We start from the raw sequence: 22,054 nt of genomic DNA, 5'->3' as shown, positions 1-22,054 counted from the left end.
TACTGCTCTATTACAATGCAGAATGGACCTGTGCCATATTTTAAAGATTCACTTATTAAAAAAAATACATTCAACCAATAAAGAAAATAATTTTAATATATCAAGCCACTATCACACACAAGTATTCTGTCATAACACCCCATACATCTTGGTTTAAAACATGACAGTAGATCTAAAGTCACTCGGAATTGAAATGAGAACATGCCCTGACAGTAGAGTCGGTCTGTTTCAGATTGTGTGTATTTACAGAACAATCGGTAATGATTAAACAATTATGAGGCACAATACATTGAGATTGGCAGTTGCAATTTTCAACACACCCTGCGGTAGAGCTTTGCTATGATGGTCCACAACAATAGTAGTTTCTCTGTGAAATGGCAAAAGTATGCTAATTGACATCTAATAAACATCCTTCTGCTAGGGGTTGGTATCAGATTGAACTCATGCCCCCCATCCCCGCCCTTCGTCTGGACAAATCAAATCGGCACAGATATAGTACTGCTACATCACCACGATGTGAAAATGTTTTTTTTTTTTTTGACTTACAATTTACAAACCAACTATATATATATTTTGGAGGAAAGAAAACAGCATCAAGGAACCCCATTTTCACTTGTGAGTAAAGACTGGATGAGAAGCACACCAACTTCCAAGAACTGGTCAGCGACGATTGTCCAAGTTCTGTATTGTGTTCCACTCATAAGAATCTGAAGTCAAAGAAAGAGCTTGTTAATGTTTAGTGCTGTATGTCATGTTTTTCATTATACTTTTTTTTGTTTTACCCAATGCGATGTACAGAAGCAACTACACCTGTGACCTCTGACCTTGATCTGCAGTCAACTTCTTTACCACTGAGCTATATGCATCCCCTCAATGACACAATATTTAGCTATCAGTCTGCCAGAATAGTTCATAATATAAATGTATGTTCTTCGTTTCATGTTTACGTTGTTTTTATTATTGGCCTTAACGTTCTGCCATACAAGTCGGAAGTGAATAGAAGAATACACTTCAGGGTTATTTGGACCTAACATACTATACGTTGTTCCTTGATGTTGATCGTGTGTAAAATATGGTTTTACCAGGTTCCTCCTGGCTCCTTTTCCCCATCAGTCCCACAAAGGAGTTCAGTTTATGCCCTGAGAACAGAAAAATGAGAAAGATGAATGCCACCAACGACAGTGACAATGACAGCCAGTATTAGATTGGGGTGATTTGCTTGCTTTCCTCGCATTAATTAATCTGTTCATCAAGGTTCAGAAATCTCGACATTGACGTGGACATTGATGTGGATGTGGACACCCAACTTGAGATAATATTATTTATTTAGGCCAGTATTCTTTTTAATAATAATTAGGCCTCTGGTCCACAGGTTGCAGATTGGCTGCAGATTATATAATATAGCAGATGCTTGTATCCAAAGCGATGTACAGAGAGGAAAGGGAACCTGCAACCTTTAGATCTGCAGTCAAATGCTCTATCACAGAGCTTTAACCAACCCATGGTTGATGTTCGATGATTTTACGGCACTTTACTGTGATTTTGTTGCTGTTGTCTTTTCCCTGCTTGGTAATGACATTTGCACGTTTGCGAGGGATTGTGAGCATCTAAGACAAAAAAACGTTCCTTTGGAGAAGATACATCCTGTACATATGACGTGAGGCACGTTCATGGGGTTCTACGCTTGCGTCACAGACTGAGTGTCGCCCCTTTCAATCCCAGTAATGGAATGTAAAATGGGGATGGGGGAAAGAGGGGCGGGGGTGTTTATGAACATCCAGAGAGACCCAAGGGAATATCCTGAATGAACAATCAGATTTATTGAAGTGAAGCTATCATGGATAGCTGTAACACCAACCCCCCCCACTCCTCAGTAAGTGGTATTCAATCAGAGGAACCCCAGGAGGGTAATCTATAACCTACTAAACAACCCTTGTTTTAACCCCTCAGGCTGATTATTTACAGTTTCTCTCCCTTTAGAGAGAGAGAGAGAGAGAGAGAGAGAGAGAGAGAGAGAGAGAGAGAGAGAGGGTTTTTAAGTGGTTAATCCTTTTATTAGAAGATAATAGAAAGAAGCTGTGTGCCGGGGATATCTTTCCATCTCCAACGTAAACAATTTAATGGAACTCCTAAATGTCCTTGGGGCATTGATCGAAGCACTCTCACTCTGCTCTAATGATGAGTGGTTTACAGGCATGCCTGTATAAAGGCTCTGTCTATGCGTATAAACCAGATACATTTATTTACACTACACTGCATTGCTGACTGGAAAAATCATTTACAAAATTCAATTGAGAGAGATATCCCGCCCATTATGCCTCTCTCATCCAACCCCCCACACCCCACCATTTTCTGTCTTTGCTGACCATTGGAGACAAAGGACAGTGGTCTTCAAGGCATAGTTCAAACGTTGCAATAACTGCGTGGGCTGAGATTTAATTAGTAAAAGGTTTCCAAATTAGTTCTTAAACAACATGAACATACCATTATTTAACTGTTAATAATACATAATTCTTGATTAAACTAGAGGGCTGTACAACTGGCTCCCATGGAAAAGATGACCTGCTGTCCTTTGATGATAATAGCCTATGAGAGAACAGCTTTCAACCCCAACCAGGATGGATGAAGCTCTTGTGGACCACATGGGGAGGGGGGTTGCCCCTATGAAACCCAACACTTGCCTGTGGCAACAACACAAATGACCACCATCACATCTGACCCGACCGTTCTGTTTTACAATGAGTTCACAATAGACCTTAAAATGGACTCAACCCCCTTAACAGGGTGCAATCTTATATTCTCTAACTCGTTTTACTTTAAGAAGAACTTACAGGAACCTATCGCAGAGACGTTCAAAAGGTTTAACACTTACGTTTGCGGGTTATCTGTGCATTTGCTGAAAAAGAGAACAAGAATAAATGAAAACCGTTCGTCGAAAAAACGTGAATATTCGTTTTCATTAGGCGCAGTCAGGAGCGCATAACAAGTGCTTAAAGTTAAACGTCAGTTGAAAACAGCTATTCCGACATGTAACCATTTAAATGAAAAGATTGTATGCAAGGTATACTAATGAAATATATCACAAAGCGTGGAAAGGCTTTTACCCGAGGAACGTTTCCCCATCAGCCCGAAGAATTGATGTGGCCGAGGTTTCCTGGTCATTCTCCGCAGTATCTCTCTGAACGGGTCAGTTGAAAGCCAATTGTCCTGCATGAGGAGAAAAAAACAACTTATGAGACTTAATTGGGCTGTTAGCTGGGGAGTGTCCGCCCGCTGGTTATAACGGCCGAGTGTAGTATGATTTTTTTAATAGCCAACATAATTATCAATATTAGACACTTGCGCAATATTAACTTTTGTAATGATTCTATTCTTATCTCATGCAAAGTAGGCCTATTTCTAGAATTAGCAGTACTCAAAGACCATGACGGGTAATGTCTCTGTACGCATTAGGGTGGCCATTTATCTTCGCGCTTGTAAAATGCCATATATGCACCTCAGGGACGAGTCAATCCTTATATATCTTGTGAATGGTTCCGATCTGACTTGCATGGGAAAACGAGCCGACGGGATACTTGGCAGTCGCCCAACCCGCAATGTCAAATAATAAACGTGCACAAAATGTACATTAGCTCTAGTCTTGGACAGTGAGTTTACATTACTGTATCTTCCATTGATTGAGTCATCCATCCTAAAAATGTGCTTCATTATGTGCATTATAATAGCCTACACGGAAAAGTACGCGTAAAAACGTGACCAAACTCCTCAAACAGGTGATATCCACTAAATAAATGTACCGGTCATACAATCATGCCTCAGTTTTTTACAACTAAGGAAGAAGGTTTGCATGTTATAATTTTTTTTAATGTTTCCATACCACAAAAGTAATAGTTTATGAATTAATTGACCAAAACCGTAACGCAACACAAATGACATACATTTTTTGTAACATTAGTCTACATCATGTACCTCAATTGTATTGCTGTTCGTCCAGTAATCAAGATCTTCTTTAGGACCAACTTCCTCACAAAAAATTTGGGCGATAGCAAGAAAAGCTATCACAAGTGGCAGAAGTAATTTCATGATGCAGCAAGCTGTTGCGCACAACTGTTCAGCTTTAAAGGAGTCTTCTTCTCAGAGAAAACACGTGAAATTATTTATGGTAAATTGGAAAAAAAACGAACAAACAAAAAAATACAAATAATTCAGATACGCCTAAATATTGTCTTAAATTGTTTCCTTAACGCAACTTAAGTCAGAGCTCAGTTACACCTAGGGGAAAGATGTCATCTCCATACAGGCTACTGAAGCGTGCGCAAAAATGATGTAGGCTATAGTCCGATGCAGCCACTTCTAGTCTTCACTTCTCTGTTCCGAGCGCGTGCTGTGCCTTCGCTTCAATACTGTTGTGAGCAAACACAATGCGCACGGTGTTATATAGCATGCGGATAACGATGTTTTTTTTTATTGACGATAAATCAATTAAGCAAGTAAAGATTACTTGGCAGGTTCTTTCTCAAACCTTTGTGCTGTTTTGATATTTTGCATAAAGTAAAAAATTATATGACCTTCTTGACTCTTCAGATCCCCATATAATGGGAGAAGGCCGTGTATCCTACGGGGTATCTGATTCTGATGACGCACGAGATGTTGGATGTACGTACTGTTTACGAATATTCTACGGCAACTCAATAACAATGGTGCTTTCTGGGGGAAAACGATTATATATATATATATATATATATTTCTGGACCTAACAACTTTAAATTTGATGGTTTTCTCAACTTTTAAGAAAGTGCTGGGCAATGTAAAGCCAGTGTGATCTATATGATTCAAGCGTAAATTATACTCAAATGTACAAATAGTTGTTCTAAGACTACCTCAAGTATCCACTCACTAAAAACGCAAGACAATTGTTTCTTCACATACATTTATTTTAATTATGTCATTATGTATTTCATGAAGACATAATGAAAGGCTTCAGTGTCCTCGTTGAAAGAGGATACAGCGAAAAATACTGGACACAGGTTTAATCAAAGCAGGCATCGTGGCTGTGAACATTAATAATAGTATACTTGAAGGTGGGTGACCTGACGGACCGGAGCTGTACACTGATTTCCATCAGAAAGGCCGCTTGTTTAAGGGAAGGGACAAGATAGGTGATCTGACAGTCCAAGTTCACAGCGTCCACGCAGCTCAATGAGCGCTTGATGGCTCAAGTGTCTTTATTCCAGTGACAATAACGTTCTTTTATTTAACCATATGTTAATAATATATGCTTATGTTCACTACGACTGAAAACAAAATCCACAGGGATTCAATGTCATATTTATGCACATATTCAATTTGTCAAGTGTCAGACCCCATTGGGAATCTTTGCTTGTTAGGATGTCCTTTCTTCTTGGAATAGCACCGGGGTTTATATTTTGCACGTCACAGTTGCTAACTTACATTTCCTAAAACCTGAATGTTTTTAATTACCAATAGGACATGCTAATACATAGCATTGATTCTATTTATAATAGATCCCAAACTGGAGACTGTGAAAGCTTTTTATGGGTCATTTCCAAACAAGATGGAAGGGGAGAGTATAACTGATGGATTGACGTTGCTAATATTCATTACTTATGTTTGCACAGGGATCTATGTTCACAGTGAACCACTCCGGAGCAGAATTAATCATCCTCACAACTGGCACTGCTCATCCAATTAGCAGAGAGAGGAGGGAGAGGAGGACAGAGAGAGGGGGAGCCGAAGAGAAGAGCGAGGGAGAAAGTGAAAGAGAAAAAGAAGAAGGGAGGGAGGTTTAGGTGACTGAGGGAGAGGGGTCGAGGCCACAGAACCAGGGGGGTGGACTGCGGAGGAGTGATGAGATGGGAGAGAAGGAGGGAGGCACAGGGAGCAGATTAAAGATATAGTGCAGGTGAGGGCATTGTATGAAACCAGACAGAAACACAGATATGCTGATTATCTGTTGAGTGGTGACAGATAAGACAGGCGCCCTGTGTGGCTCAGATGAGATTCGTTGTTTTCACTCCTGTCCTTAATACAATCCACTGGAGAGCCTAACATGGTCTGTATAAACAGGCCACTATCTAAATCTGATAAGGATGACAAGGACTCTATGGGATTTCCACTAGATTACATAGGAGACGGTTGAGTGCTACGTCAGTCATCTATTGATGTTTGGTCATTTGTTCTTCTTTCCTGTGAAGAAAACAAACATGAACCAAAAAATGGTCTACTGGAGGTGTTGGGTTTGTCATAATATGATCTGCTGATGAATTGCAAATTGTAGTATTTATGATATAATTATACAATGAAGGATTGGAGGGATTTGATTACATTGTACAACTAAATGGGATGCCATCTGCAGTGAGGTGGAAAGCTATATTGAGGGAAATATTTTTGATGTGGCTTCTCCCGTAACCTCACAGTGCCCCAAAATGATGACACCACTTGAATATTTGTTTGAACGTCTATGGGTGAATTGTCCAGCATCCCGATCACCAGGCATCAACTGAGAGAGGGGGGAAATACACCCACTCTCTTGACAGTTCATCTTGTGAGGACCCCAGATTGAACACGTTACCTGTGGAGATGTAGCTACGCCCTGTTTGGGAACTAATCTGGAGGAAGTCATGCATTCTGACTTGTATGCCAATAAGACATATTCTACATGTGTTCATGTAATGCGTGAATGGTGTCTCACATCAGATGGTTGGTTGTGACACAACCTCCCAGTGACGTTGATTTAGCCGACTGTTCGGTACTTTTTTTCAACACAAAGTTGTGGCTTGGTGGTATGGCTGATACTTAAGCTTTTGGTTGAAGGGTGAATCAGTTGATAATTCATCAATCATTGAAGTGCTGCATTAATCAACGTCACGGAACATATAGGACCTATTCCCTTCAAGCGTGCACCTGGATCTACTTTCTGGCTTGACTCACTTATTGGCTCCTGTTCTGGTCCTTAAACCGTAGTTTCCAGCTGCTACATCCCTCTCCAATCATCAACTGTGAATGACCATCTCACTGTTTTGGACTATGTTTGCATCATTTGGTTTCAGGGTGAGAGTGACAATCATTCATTCAGATTCTGCTGGGTGAGTCAGAAACAGCGTCATAGCTTTTGGCTCATCTCCAGCATTGTCATCGGTGTGACTGAGAGTGTGACCTGTGGATGGGAAGTTTGCTGAAGGACATCCCACACACACGAAAAGCATTGCATTCTCAGCTACAAGTTGTCATCCAAACATGAATTTTTAAGGCCAAAGTTTTCCGGAATGCGGTTGATAAATATTCATCTGCTGTGAGACCAGTGATTTCCTGGGCGTTGTTGTAATCCTTGTAATCTAAAGCTAACCTCAAAGGTACACACTCATTATTTCACAAAATAAATCTCCGACACGAGTGTTCATGAATATTCACAAGTAATAATAATTAAACAGTCTTAACTGAGAACAAAGAGTCAGGTCAACTTCTCTGTAGATCATCTTGAAGCTCCACCTTTGCAGCAGATTTAGACTTGGTGGTATTTCTATCAGCCAAAAATTTGACATTTCAACAGGTTCCTTTTACAAACCTCTGGTGAATGGACACGGGGCTCAAGGTGTGTGCGCGATATGCCTGTTCAGAAAGGCCGAGCTTTAACCTACTCCTCTGTGGCTGTCGGTGGCGAGAGGACTCATCCATGAACAAAGATATGACCTTCGGATTGAAGTGTCCCTCCGAGCTGCAGCCACATTGAGTGGAGATGTACCTGTCACTGGCTGCACTGGGGGAAACACAGATAACCAGAACACAAGAAAAAAAGCTCTACAATCTATTTCTAGGGTTCTTTAGTTTTCTTTTAAAGTCAGACAATGCTATCTATTTTATATACTACTAAAGAGAGTAAATGTGGGGTTTAAGGAGGGAGAGATACAGTTTCAACACGTTGACCTAAAGATTTATGTCCTGTTTAAAGACGACAACAAAGGATTTTGTTTACTCTTTTGGTCTCCCTGAGTATAGCTAATGGACAATAAAGGTATCGGAATGCATTGTCCAGACTCCTCAAAGAACCACTGGGAATTCAATTTCCGACCACCTGTGTTCTATGAATGAATCATCATATTTTTTGGAAGCTCCTCATGGTGATTTTCATTCCGGTGCACCCTGATAGCTTGGTGCAGAGGGACTTTCATTAAGGTTCTCTACTTAGGCTAGTGAAACATGGCGACAGTCAGGCTTGCCAAGTCTAATGGCTTAGCACTCAGTGTCTTTCTCTCTCCATTCACGACTAAACATCCTCCTCTCCTCTGTTGGAATGTGTTTAGGTGGGGAAATCAAGGTATGGCTCTAACATTCACTACTGTTGCCATTCATACAACCTTGATACTTTGTTTAACAGCCTTGGCTATTTTAAAAGTTTTACCCTCTGATTAATGGAGCAAAGCTTGGTACTATAAATAATGCTTGATCAATTGTTGATTAGTTGTGTTATCACAACTTATTACAATTTGCTATAATAGCCATGTTTTACCAGTCCCTTTTGTCAAGTCATTGTTAACGTTAATCATCTGGTCGTTGGGTTCGTGATGGAAAAAATACTGACACATGACATATACCTTCTCCGTCAGTGGGCCAGAAAAGGAATCTAACTGACCATTACACTTTACTGAGAACAAAGGTACTTTTACAACACTGAGTCAAGAAGTGATCAATAAATCTCATTGGCTGAGATGAGAGTGCATCTGTTTCGCGGCAGGGTGAGTGGATGCCACCAGGGGATGATGTCACCCCCTACTCCTATACTGACAGAAGGGGCGGGCTTTTAGGCTGCCCTGAAGCCCTGGACATCATCAATCGTGCCCAGACAGGCAGAATCTCCCCTTAACATCGCTATTTTCGAAAGAGAGGGGGAGGGTGTGTGTGGGGGAGGACAAGGGTCTTGGAGCCTTTCCTCTCCATTCATGCAAAGGAGTGGGAGTAAGATGTAAGGATTGCGTTTGGAGGGTTTTACTTGCGTCAGTAGAAGAAGAGACAGCAGTCCAGACGTCAAAGTTCTCCTGTTACACTAATGAACAATCAGTGGTGACTTCTTGTTTACCTTGATCTCTTTGACTTCAGATTGACATTCCCCCACTGGATGGCTGACCTCCTGATTCTCTGCTGTGGTCAGGGCCAGACTTATTATGGTTTGTTAGTTGTACACGCTGATGGTTTTGCATGTCGATTGGCTTCAGGAATGAGATCACGTTTTCTATTTGCTTTGAATTATGTGTCATTCAATGTGTCCTTTCAAACATGTTTCCCTTGGTTGTTAATGTTCACCGACACAGCAGTGTGGGGTTCTGCCCATAACATCACAATCTTTCTTTGTGTGTTCTCGAAGGATGTGATTTATGAGTATACAAGGAAAAGGTTGTCACCCTGTGGAATTTTTACATTCCAAAGTGAAGAGAGTTTTGTCAATATCTCATAAAATACCCTGTTGGTCTTCTTAACTTTTATCCTCAGTTTTAGCCAAAAATCTCAAGGACGTCTCTTGCTGATTGAAAAGCATAAATACTGCAAACCCTGCTGTGGAAATGATGGACCCAACCATGAACTGAAAAACGGTGTGAAAAAGCCAAAGAGGAATATTATAAACTGAATGATGAAACAAATATCTGACATGAGACCTATGTTTCAAGCCAGCGCTTTAAAGCACTGTGGCAATTTCAGTCAATAAATGCTCTCACAGTACAATATGACATTAGGGATTGTTATATAAGACATAATTGCATGGCAATTACAAAAAAGAACAAAAGCCAAGACAAAAGAAAGGAGACTAACCATTTGTTAAATGGTCCTTAATTTAGGCTTTTTGGTTTATGTCAACTTGATTCTTAAGCTAAAAAGGTTGCCAAAAAAGAAAAAGGTTATCCATTGACTGACCCTTACAAGTCTCAAAAAGAGTTGAGTGAAAATAATTACCCTGTACTCAAGCTATTGGGAATGTCATGTTATCTTGGGTTGAACAAAGAATTATCAGACAATAATTATTCTTAATTGGGGCTTTATGCCTTTAGTCGTGGCACAAAAAGCACAGTTTATACTTCATATTCCCAGTACAAAATGCGTTCTGTTTTGTATTAGCATACTTAACATCTTGGATGATAGATTTCCGTTCCTGTTGGAACTCATAATCAGCACAAGGAAATGATGGATAGAAAGATAATAGGAGTTGACATTGCTGTCTATAAAATGCTGGCTGTGGATAGTCAGCCTGTGGAAGTCATTTTAGATCGTTTTTTTTACGTTCTGAGGTTTAGGACCACCTGTATCCACCTAACATACTGCATTTCCTGGCTGGGTAATGAACTTGATTGCAATGAACGAAACTAGCATTAAACTGTAAACTATCAAACATAAAAGCTGACAGCTGACAGAAGTTGATGGCTTGATCTTTGGTCTGAAAGATAAAGCTGCTGAAACCAATTTCTTTTGGGGGGTGTGGGGTGTATTGTTTAACACAAAGCTCTAATTGAAGTGATCTGTAAAACGGTCATAAACCATTATCCATGTTCTATATCTGTACAAAGGAAATGATCTTCCTCATTGCACCTGTCGTCTCACTTGCTCTGTCATTACAGTCCATGACTGTCCTCATACACCCAATGGTGTACTGTCAATACACTTCAGTGGCCACAGCGACGCCCATACTGCGCTGCCTCTGAGATCATCAACCGTAAACACTGACCTTCGTTTTGGTTATGATAAGAAGCTGTTTGCATGGTATCGCGTGGCACGCACCATGCCCAGCTGTCCACGGGCACCATGCTTCCCACCAACCAGAAGAAGTCATTTCACTTATTGCATGACCCTCAAGAGGCACAGGAAATTCATTACTTTGTGATAACAGCAGATCACTCGATAGCCTACATAGTCGTGTCCGAGTAATCTTTTTTCAGTTTGTTTCTGTTTGCACATCTGTAGCGCTGAAACAAATGTATCCATGGCAACAGATCAACTCCTACTACACAGTCCAACAACAGTGCCCCTCCCCACCTACCAGACCTGTGTGGAACCCGTCAGTCCTGTCAATATGTGCCTCAACACTCAATCGTTCAATTTTGACCATTCTATTAACAGACCAAACATTGCTGACCTTACATCCTAATGCATGTTTCTATGTGTCAGTGATCTATCACTTACAGGCCAGGACTAAACATAACCGTGACCAGCCAAAGGCCTGCCTGTGTGCTGGTAGCCTACAGACTGGGAGGGAATCCAAAATCAGATCCATTCATCTGAGTCACATGAATATTTATGCCATCAATAGGTTAGGATAATGCCAAAAGTAAGCTGTTGATCACGGTCTTGATGTGACCTCCCTTCATGCCTTAATTAAATGCTTTAGTGTCGTCTGATGGATAGCCGGCAGTTGTAAATAATGATTTTCATTCGCTCTTTTGGAGGTGAGCAGATATAAGAGGTTGTGAATGTTCTTTGTGAATTAAACTCAGAGATAGACGGTGTTAAATATTTAGAACATGTCAACGTGTATATATGATTGTATGTGTATTGGTGTGTGTTATAGCTGATGTGATATCCAACTTTCAGTTGAAATATCAATGTTGAGTGCCCATAAATCATATTTAAATCAATTATTATAACTCCAGTCCAATGTTGGATGCAATACAAAGAATGTCAGTTCTGACAACCTTATTAGATTTCAGGTGTTTTTTCTAAGGCAATTTACGATTTAAGGTTAAAAATGTAAGGCTCAAAGTCTTTGCACCGCCATTTAGTCACGCAGCATCTCACAATATTTAATCCAGTTGGTCAAATTCCATTCTAATGTAATTCCAACCTTACTGCAGAACACACATAGGGCACTAAACACACTTCTTTCCCAGATCCCCGTCCCCTAATGTTGATGTCATAAATTGCTGTTACCTTATATGATGCCATCAACCGAGCCATTTAAGACAATCGTGACACAGGGGAGAGGAAGGGAATATTGACATGTCTTAATGCATACTGCGTTCTCCTGTCTCCCCCTCAGCAGCTGTGGCTTACACTGTTGCTCAGGCACGACTTCCACAGCCACCGTTCCTAATTCATCATCAGGGATCTGATATCATTGCCTCTCCCTCCAACCTGAACCTCGCAGGGGAGGAGTCTTGTGGATGACCGGGGATTCATTTCCCAGTTTCCAAGGCTCCCAGTGTACAAGTGATTTTTTCGGAAGTTATCTCCCTTCTGTTGTAGAGACTGTTATTTTAGGATAGATGCTATAGATCCCATGACTTGTTGTGTCTTTTCCCAACTTCTGTGATTTGCAGGACTCGAGGGCCCAATGTTACCAACCATTGTTTCCCTCCTATGAGAGCTGTTGACGTTTGTTCATTATGAGAGGTGAAACGTGCACCCGCCTAAAGAGAGCTTGAGGAACCATTAGCTTTTAAGACCTCATCCTCTGAGAACAAAATAATGTTATCAAATGTCACAATTCTCATAGCAGGAACAGCATTTCTCTCGTTGGGATACTTGTTTGCGATCTCTGTAGCTTTGTAATGGCATCATTTTTACAGATGCTTTGTACATGAAGATAGTGTTTTATAAATCCTATTAGGACTGACATTAGTCTTGGAGTCTGGGCAATTTAACTTAAAATATATTATTCACTGCCATAAAGTTGCTCGATGTTTTGTGTACATATCAGCGGGATTTTTCCATTCCTTATGCTGGCAGTTTTGTATTTCACTGCATGTATTTTGTTGCGTCATTTAAGGTTATTTTCGTGCTGGCCTCCAAGAAAATTCAATTTAGATTCCAGAGCATAAACTATAAATGTCCTTGAGAGGCCACACAGAATGAATAGACGGAATGCTTTTGTTTCCAACATAACATGACATCTCAAAGACATGGATTCAAAGCTAGAGTTTTTAGAGTTGTGAAAGCGAGGGAGGAGGCCATGTAGGACCAGTGTGTGCCCCTCGCTGGGGGAACTCTGGGTTGTCAAGGTAATATGGAGCAAAGGGTTGCATCCTTCAGCCACATCCCTTTCTGAGCTTGGTGTAGTTACAGTAAAGTTCATGGCCTCTGATGTACATAAAGATCGAGTGTTGGCAGAGAGGCCCAGATCAAAAGACAGGGGATCATTTTATACACTCAAGAAATTGCCCCCTCCCAATCCTGAGAAGATAGAAACAACTTGTTATTGCATGTCGGTTCCCTTTATCGTTATCGGTCACAGGTGTGTGTCATCACATCTTTTCAATGTTTTAGTGTTCTGTCTCCTATCTTGTTGCTCTCCTATCAGTCATAAAAAGGCAAGTGAGTGCCTTCGAGTTCCTACAGTTCTAAAGTTCCTAGCTTGAGTATGTTCTGTTACTTTCCATCTTATTGGCTACTGGGTCCATCTTAGATCAGTCCTGGTTCTGGGTCTATCTTATGTTAGTCTGGTTTACCTAAGGTCAGTCATACAGTTTCTTGCTCCCACAGTATCACTGAGCATAAGCATGAGTTTTCTTTCTCTCTGAGTGACATACTAGAATCTATGTTGCAGTGGGGAATAGAACTGTTGGCAGCTTAAAGCACTTAGATGTCGAGTTCCTGTGAAGGTGAAAAGATTAAGAGGGGTTTTCAATACCGTCACCAAGGTAAGCTCTCTGCTTCAATGCAGAACTGTTAAACTATACGTGTGTGTATACTTGGTGTGCATTTAATGCAAGGTTATGGAAGGAGTGATAAAACTTTTTGAAAACAACTCACACATTTTGCACAGATAAGTTACAAAAACAATTTATTGTCTAAATGAATGTGCCGTGGTTGGATAGCTGGATTCCCAATTATTGTAGTTACTGTGAGACCAAGTTGGCATGATTTGCTTTGATATCCACTGTGTTACATAGCAAATTACTGTGAATGACTGTCATGGTGAATTTCCAGAATGTTTGAGTGTATAGTATGAGTTTATTTCATGTGATGCAGTTTATTGAAGAACAAATACCAACGAGGTAGCACTCTTTGTTTCTTCAGATTTGAAATACCTCTATTTAAGCTTTGTGGAAGGTGTATTGATTGATGGATCTAGACTTGGACACTCACAGCATTGCAGGATGCTCTTTCTGGTGGTTTGTCACATCGCACCCAGCTGGGAATTTGACGGCATAATTGCTGCTACATTGGTTCACGTAGGCGAATGTTTAGAAAGGCTCTAGTCTCCCTGTACACTTGTCTCTGAGCGATATGTACAACCCCCCACCCCCCTCAACTTACCCTCACTGTAATGAGGAGGGCGACCCCCTACTCTCTCTCTCTTTGTCTCTGTCAGACACACACACAAACACACAGGCCATCAAGTACATGCCTGTGCCAATACAATCCCCAACACCGGGATCCATCCTTTGTCAGCAACTTGGTGTTGGTGTGGGCAGAGAGGATATAATGGGGTTTTCTTATTGAATTTGGATGTAATCACTCATTAATCTAAATGTGAACAAAAAGCTTCACAAAGACTTCTTAAGCAGAAACTGCTCAGGGAAGGTTTCTGTGTTGGCTAACTATGCCACGGTTGTGAACAATTAAACGCTAATACCCTTAATACCAGGGCAAGCTCCTAGTAAGGTGGAGTATGATTCAAGCCAGAATCTGTTAAGAGGAACCCATGGGCTGTCATGCTGACTGTAAACATGGATTGTTTCTCTTAAAAGGTGCCTTGAAGGAGTGAGCACTAAAGGAGCATCATTATTATACAACCTATTCTTTATATGTTCATATTTTAATGGTAACCAAGGACTAGTGACTACTAGTAAAACAGTGTCTTAGAAAGCACTACACCCAAGCATCAGCAGAGTTCAACACAGAGTAGTGGGCCAGCTCTGCTTTGGTAACAAAGGTAAGTCTTTGGGCCTGAACAACAGTCTTGTGGTTTAAGGCACCCTAAGAGCAGAGGGGTCAGCTCTGACCTTTGGCCCACATCCAACTGTGGTTGCTAATAGAAATGAAATCACAGTGCCGTAGGAATTGAGTCCTTATCAGTGTGAAGTAGGGGGTCCGCCTCCCTTCAGCCAGGCGGCTCTGAGAGAGCTATCTCCCCACTGTTATGGAGCACCAGGGATCAATGGAGGGACTCTGCTTAGAATTCCGGACACTCTTATCACCTCCGCTCAGCACAGCGTGTCTTCAGACGCAGCCCAACGACTCCTGCTGCTCTCCCAGTAGCCGTCTCACCCCCACCTGATGTCAAACAGACTCCACAAATGCCAATGAAATAGGAGTCTGAGAGTGAAGGGGAGGGGGGGGTTGAAGGGGGAGATCCCTCCATTCACCCATTCCAATGATCCTGGTTCAATGTTTCCACTCAGTTGCCTCCTTAAACAGGTGGCATGTGTTGTCATGGAGTAACTTGTGCTATGACTTGTGACATTTCACTGTAGCACCAACTACTGTGTTTCTCTCCAGATTGGAGCAGCCCAGTAGGGCAAAACAGGATACAAGGAGGCAGCTTCAAATCAAATCAACTTCAACCCTAAGTGTCTAAACTCAAGATGTCTCATATGTTCATGTTTCCTGCTCAGAAATCTGAACAAATAATTGGGATTCATACCCTGACCTGCCAGGAAAATCCAGAAAAAAATTTGATCACAGAACATCTCTGCCTCCAACGAATCCAAGACAACAGTGGCAGGAATGGCAGATTTGAGGGCCACTTGCTCCAAACTCTTGCTTCATGCCGGTTGTCAGACTCTGACTGAGGGCTCAGAGACCCCCCACACCAAAGCAGCAGTCGTTAATTAGTCTCCTTGGTCTTTCTACTGCCAGTCTGGATCGAAATGATCCTCTTTGATGGGCTCAGTGCCCGCTGAGAAGTAACCTTTGACCTTGATTGTGACTGCATTAGAGGATTGGGATACAATTAGTCTCTAAAGGTCTGGTGTACTGTTTCATCCGTATTCGAGGGCGGCTTGTATTATTAGAGCAGATTTCGAATCACAGATGTACGGTTTTGTTTCAGGTCACATACTACACTGAGAACATGCCAGAAAGATGATGTGTGTGCCTAAGCACATTCTTTGAACGGCTCAGGATGTTAGCTGTCCTGCCATGTACCTTCACATCTCCTCAATATTGAGTCTAAGCCCAGCCCAACAGGGAAATGAGTGCTCGTTATTCGTTTACATTTGTAACATCTAATTGGACACACAAACACATTAATACTGAGATGTGACATTTCATCCAGTAAGATTATTGTGGGGCAATATCCTGCTGATAATTGTCAATGACTCCTTAAAGAGAGGAGGAGTGTTCAAGGACACATGATAAAAGATTTCCTTTCCAATACCTTCTCTCTTTCACAATTTATTTCTTGGATGCCTGTGACCTCAAAACCCATGAACATATTCACAGTATGACAATCCCTAAATCCTTCACTTCGGATAGCTGTTCTTGAATTATACATCATAGTACAGTACATCCTTGTCGCCACGTATAGCCATGTGGGAGCCTGATAAGATTTTTTTCAAGATTTTTTTGATAACAATATAATAAATAGCCTTGGGTTTAATTCAGCCACAGTACAGAGAGATACTTGAGAGTTCTCGGTGTTCGTAGACCACTTCAAGGATGGACATGAATTGACCATGAACACAATACAAATGGCAGGGGACATGATAGCCAAATCCTTGCCAATTTGATTTTGCCAGTGAATGTACAGTACAGCATGAACCTACTGTTTGGAGATTTACAGCACATGGACTGAACTAGCTATACATTATGACTATAATGTTGGTTGCCTTTTCACAACTTATTTCTAAAGTACACTTTGACTGTTGGTGAATGTATTTGATATACAGTTATGCTAGTTTATCTTCCTTAAGGTTACATTTACATTTAGCCATTTAGCAGACGCTCTTATCCAGAGCGACTTACAGTAAGTACAGAAGTACAGGGACATTCCCCCCGAGGCAAGTAGGGTGAAGTGCCTTACACAAGGACACAACGTCATTTGGCGGGGCGGGGAATCGATCCGGCAACCTTCCGATTACTAGCTCGACTCCCTCACCGCTCAGCCATCTGACTCCTCCAAGGTTATTGAAGGAGATTGAAATGTTTCACTCCAAAGTCACCCCTACCGGATACAGCTAAGTGTTATTTACATCCTGGAGTGTAATTGAGTAAACAACCATGAATATTCATGTTAGAAGCTCTCCCAGTTCAAGTCGAGTGGATCAATCTGTTGATATGATAACTAGCAATAGACTTCAATTACCAGACCATCAGTGAGCTACTGAAAATGGAAAGAAACATTTAGGCCTGATTACATACCATCCCAGAGGATGTAGTCTTTCCTGATGATGATGGAAAAACGGAGATATCCTTCCAGTTTTGGTTGATATTGTCTCCTCCTTCTCATTCAAACAGGCCACCCATCTGTGTTTGATGAACCCACTTTTGATGTACTTATTATGTTTATCTTAACCCTTGTGCTGCCTTCGGCTCACCATGACACGAAGGTTCACAACGACCCATCGTTGTGCTGCGACAACTTGATCCAATACATAAAAAAATAAATAGCATTTTCTTTTAACGTTCGCGCTGTGGGGGGTGTGAGAGAGCCCGACAGTTAAAAGAAAATGCTTCACTTTATTTTTGTATGAGGTCAAGTTGGCGCAACACGTGGGGGGGTCACAATGACTGAAGGGTCACAATGACCCGAAGATAACACACTGGATTTCAATCCATCTGGAATGCAACCATTGAAAGTGTTTCTGAGGTTGGTTTTACATCACTGCATCACTTCCCATAAAGTGCTTCCTACGAGGCAAACAGTGGCCGACACAGTGACGCGACACTTGGACACAGTATGACTTCCCAAAAAAAGGGTGTGCCAGAACGTATCACACTCAAACAAAGCATCCATCAGATCCCCTACAACACACATCAGATCATCCTATGAACTGGCCTTGTGGCCAGAATACCAATGTGGTGAAATGCTTGTGTGAGATCCAGCCTGGTGAGCTCGCTATCGATGGCGAGTCAATGCCCTCCGTGTGCTAAGCTGCAGCATGTCGCTGCGGCGGGCAGGCGGAAACAGGCTAGATGGAATGTCATGCCTTTTTACTGACGTGTCACTCAGGAAGGCGACTCTATTCTTTCCGCTGCCTCTTCGCATTAGGCTCCTGATTACCCCTGGTCTGATTGACTCCTTCCTTCCTCCGCGATATGGCCTTGGTGTAAGGGGCCTCCAGAGACACAAACACACAGCGTACAGTACGTGAATCTTTGCTCAGGGGTCAGAGTGCATTCATGCAAAAATTAGTTGGTGCAAAAACAGAGAACATGTGATTAGTATGTGTCAAGCTCCCAACGTCTGACTGACAATAACAAGGGATCTGTACAACCTATGGCACTTATGTGGTGACTCACACCATTAAGCTATTTTGGTAACCTTAGTTTTAGAAATTCCTGTTAAGAACACTGTTACACTACACATAATCTTTTGAAAACATCAGCGTGAGGTTATTCTCCACAGTTTGGCAAATCTGTTTAATGACCCACAGTGTCTGGATTTAGCACCCTCAGGTTATCTGTCCCAAAGAGGCAATGCACGCACATCCTTTCTGCTAGTCTAAAAACCTGTATTTATCCCTGTTTTATTCTTCTCTCCAAGACAGCAGACTGGAGGTGTGTGTGTGTGCGTGTGTGTGTGTGTGTGTGTGTAGGGGCGGGTTGAGGAAGAGGCAGAAACAGATGTCAGAAGGATGAATGTTAGAGCAAACTGTGTGAGTTTCACTGAACAGATGCTTCTTGCTTCTCTCCCCTAAAGCCTTAATATTCCATCCAACAAGGTTGGGAGTTCCTACTGCACCATTACAACTGACAGGTGCTCTTTAGATACCCAACAAGGTTGGAAAAGTTTCACTTGTATAACTGTGATTATTCTACAGGGAAATCAGAAACTGTTATTTATCAATCCTATATCTTATGCATAATTGGTATAAGCTTGGTAGGTATCAGTGTGTTTGTTCACAGTGGGTGCAGAACATGTTTTTTGAGAACATTGCCTGAGTAACATCTGAAAGAGATTTTTTGACCCTCAGTTCACTCTGATACAGAAAATCTAAGTGGTTAACAAGACCACTGGTTAGATTTACTGGTACTCCTGAATATCCCTTTGTGTCTCTGCAATAAGACACTGAATAGGTAAAAATACCACAGATGGAAGGTTTATAGAATAATTGAATTGAACTGAATAATTTACTCATAATAATTTATTCATCCTCTGCCTATTAATTTGAAGGTAGGATGTACTGTTCAGTGGGAACAGAGATTATACAGGGAAAGTATTAACAACGCTCTGTGTGAGAAGACTAACATGGTGAGAGACAGCCAGGACAAATATGGAAAGAAAGAGGTTTCCCTTAAATTTGGGGGAATAATTTGAAAGAAGAATAAAGCTTATCTAACCAAAAGGCACAATGAGAATTTTTTAAATTTCTACTAAGCAACTCGCTCAAACCCAAATGTAGTTACTCTTAACAGTTCACAACAGCAGTCAGTCATACTTTTTGTGGGAAATAGGTTTTTGAGAGAGAAAGAACTGGCTGTGGACTCAGGGACAAAGGCGTAAAAAGAGGTTAGAAGCAACAGCAAATTAAGCAATTACAACCAAAGCTTTGCATATTCAAAACAACAAGACAGTTGCTTTTCACTCATTTCTCCGTCTTTTCCCAGTTGACGTGTGACATTGTAAGACCCTTTCAGTGGGAGGACGACTATCTACTTTACGGAAAAGGCTTTGTGGGGAATGTTGGGCCGTAGTGAATGTGAAGACATGGGAAAAGAATGGAGCTCCCAGGGTGAGGATAACAACGTGTGAGAGATGTGCACAGCGTGATGAGTGGGTGTGGGAGACTCCAACTGCACAGGGCTTGTGACACCACATTGCACAGGAAACACAGGTTCATAGCGGGGTGTGTGCCACTGTACATCTAGCCTGCAATAAGCCCCAGAGCATCTTTGCTTCAGGTCAGATCAGATCTCCTTCTGTCCGGAGTCGTGATAACAATGATTGAATCTTTGTTGTTAAAATGACTAAATACAGCTACAACCAACATCTGGGTGTAAAGAGTCAGTTTTATTCAAACTCTTTGTACGAGTGTTTTTGTAAACCATTGGCCACACTTCAACACTGTACACACACGGGGACATACACACATCCTTACACAGAGAAAGAGCTCTTCAGCCTGGATTGCCTATTCTGTGAACAAGTAGGCAAGATGAGTCACAGATGACCGAGTGAAACTGTGGACTTTAGAGTCAACATGTAGCACTCTCTTCTATGCAGATTAGGTGAAAACTATTAACACTTTGGATCCACAGCGCTGAAAAGTGCAACTATTATCAGAGGTGAATGCAGTGCTCAAGTTACACAACGTTTTCTTTTCAAAGCACCGTGAAGTGCTTCAAATCGGTGCCTTTCCTGAGAGCTGAGGATGCTCCAACACCACTGAGAAGGTTGTGTGGTTGCTGATAAATTTTTGAGCAGAATTGTAAATTATGAAAACAGCTTGACTCATTTAATGGCCAGTGACAGAGCATGGACACACATGTTGGCCACGAATTATGCAATGATTATATAGTGAGAATATTTTTTTATTATTTGAATCGGAAAGTTCAATCAACGCTAAATATACATACGCACAAAAACCTGTACTTATGAACTGGACTGAGCATATGGCATAGCTTTTTCAGAGTGATGATTGTTATTCCAACCGTGTCCTTCTTTGTCACGTCAGATTGTTTACTGTCATTGGTCTTGTTTGTTTTCGATCTAAGAAACCCTCCCTGCTTCATGAATAATTCACCATGTCATCAAATAATAAGTGAATCATCAATAGGACACAGCCCTGTATCTGGCTCTGTTCAGATAGCCTTGTCATTTTCCTCAGGACACCAGGAATCTGTCAAAACACGATCAAACGTTTGTGAAGTTAAAACTCAAACTTTTGGGGGGGGGGGGGAAACTGTGAGCTACTTTGGTGGTTATCATGGACAGTTTGAATACCTCTCCTGTGTGTGTTTGGGCTCATTTGATACTACACGTGGAAAATGTCTACTAATAAGCAACGTTCATCCTAAACTGAGGAACATCTAATTGACTGAAACAAATCAAGACTGTCTCTCCTGTAGCCAACATGCCACATATGCAGTGTCAATCTTGATTCCCCATGCACATATTAGGGCAAATATTCAGCTCATTAGTGGGGTGGAATTTGCAAATTGACTATTGATCAACCAGCGAGACTGAAGGGAAAATTGCTCCAACTAAATTCAGCACACATATGGTGGCAAATGAAGCTGTTGAGAAGACATTGATTTATGCTTTGTGCCTCTTCAGTCCTGCCAGTTCCTCTCTTGTGTCTGCATCGAGGAGGTTGCCAAACACCACCCAGCCTTATCGCACACGTCTCTGTTCACAGAGGAAGGCCAGGCAGAGATTACCTGCTGCGATGCCCTAATCCTCCTTTTTCTTTCGCTTGTCAGAACCGATCCAGGCCAGGTGACATGCCCTTCTTCGGACTGCTTCTAAATCCTATAAAGAAGCTAACGCTCTTCAGTGGATTATCGTTTCCACAGAAGGCTGTATGATCCAGTGCTCTAAAAACTACCAGCTGTCTTATGTCGGAGAGTGCTGGCCCCACTGGAGCAATTGTTTGCTTCGTTATTTTACAAGATACAGCATACAATAGCGCTCAGACTGATGGATTGATGGATAATGTAGATCAGGCAAACAAAAAAAGGTTTGGATGCACTGGAACCTATTTTCTTGGTCCTATTATACTTGAACAAGCAAGAAAGACTCAATAGAAAAGAACAATCCTCATTTCAACAACCATTCAATACAGTGTATCAATTTGGTGTACGGCTGAGTGATGTATTTTTGCTTATTCTGTAATCATTGAAGAGTGCACACCCATTTGAATTGCTCTGCAATGTGGAATAGAGAGCACATTACAATGATGATCATGTCTAGCTGGGTGAGTGTGTGTGTCTGTGTGTGTGTGGGGGGGGT

General features: G+C 41.5%; 1 protein-coding gene across 1 annotated transcript; it reads right to left on the bottom strand.

The window, feature by feature from the left end:
- Positions 1–75: 75 nt before the first annotated feature.
- tac1 (tachykinin precursor 1) lies at positions 76–4,584 on the bottom strand. Its single transcript, XM_047018735.1, has 5 exons — positions 3,970–4,584; positions 3,105–3,207; positions 2,873–2,896; positions 1,083–1,139; positions 76–707 (listed from the first exon to the last, which is right to left on the bottom strand). Exons 1-5 carry the CDS (start codon positions 4,081–4,083, stop codon positions 661–663), a joined length of 345 nt encoding a protein of 114 aa, XP_046874691.1. The 5' UTR covers positions 4,084–4,584; the 3' UTR covers positions 76–660.
- Positions 4,585–22,054: the final 17,470 nt, after the last annotated feature.

This window comes from Hypomesus transpacificus, chromosome 4 (assembly GCF_021917145.1).
Source record: "Hypomesus transpacificus isolate Combined female chromosome 4, fHypTra1, whole genome shotgun sequence".
Classification (NCBI taxonomy): Eukaryota; Metazoa; Chordata; class Actinopteri; order Osmeriformes; family Osmeridae; genus Hypomesus; species Hypomesus transpacificus.
This window is presented reverse-complemented; position numbering and strand designations above follow the sequence as displayed.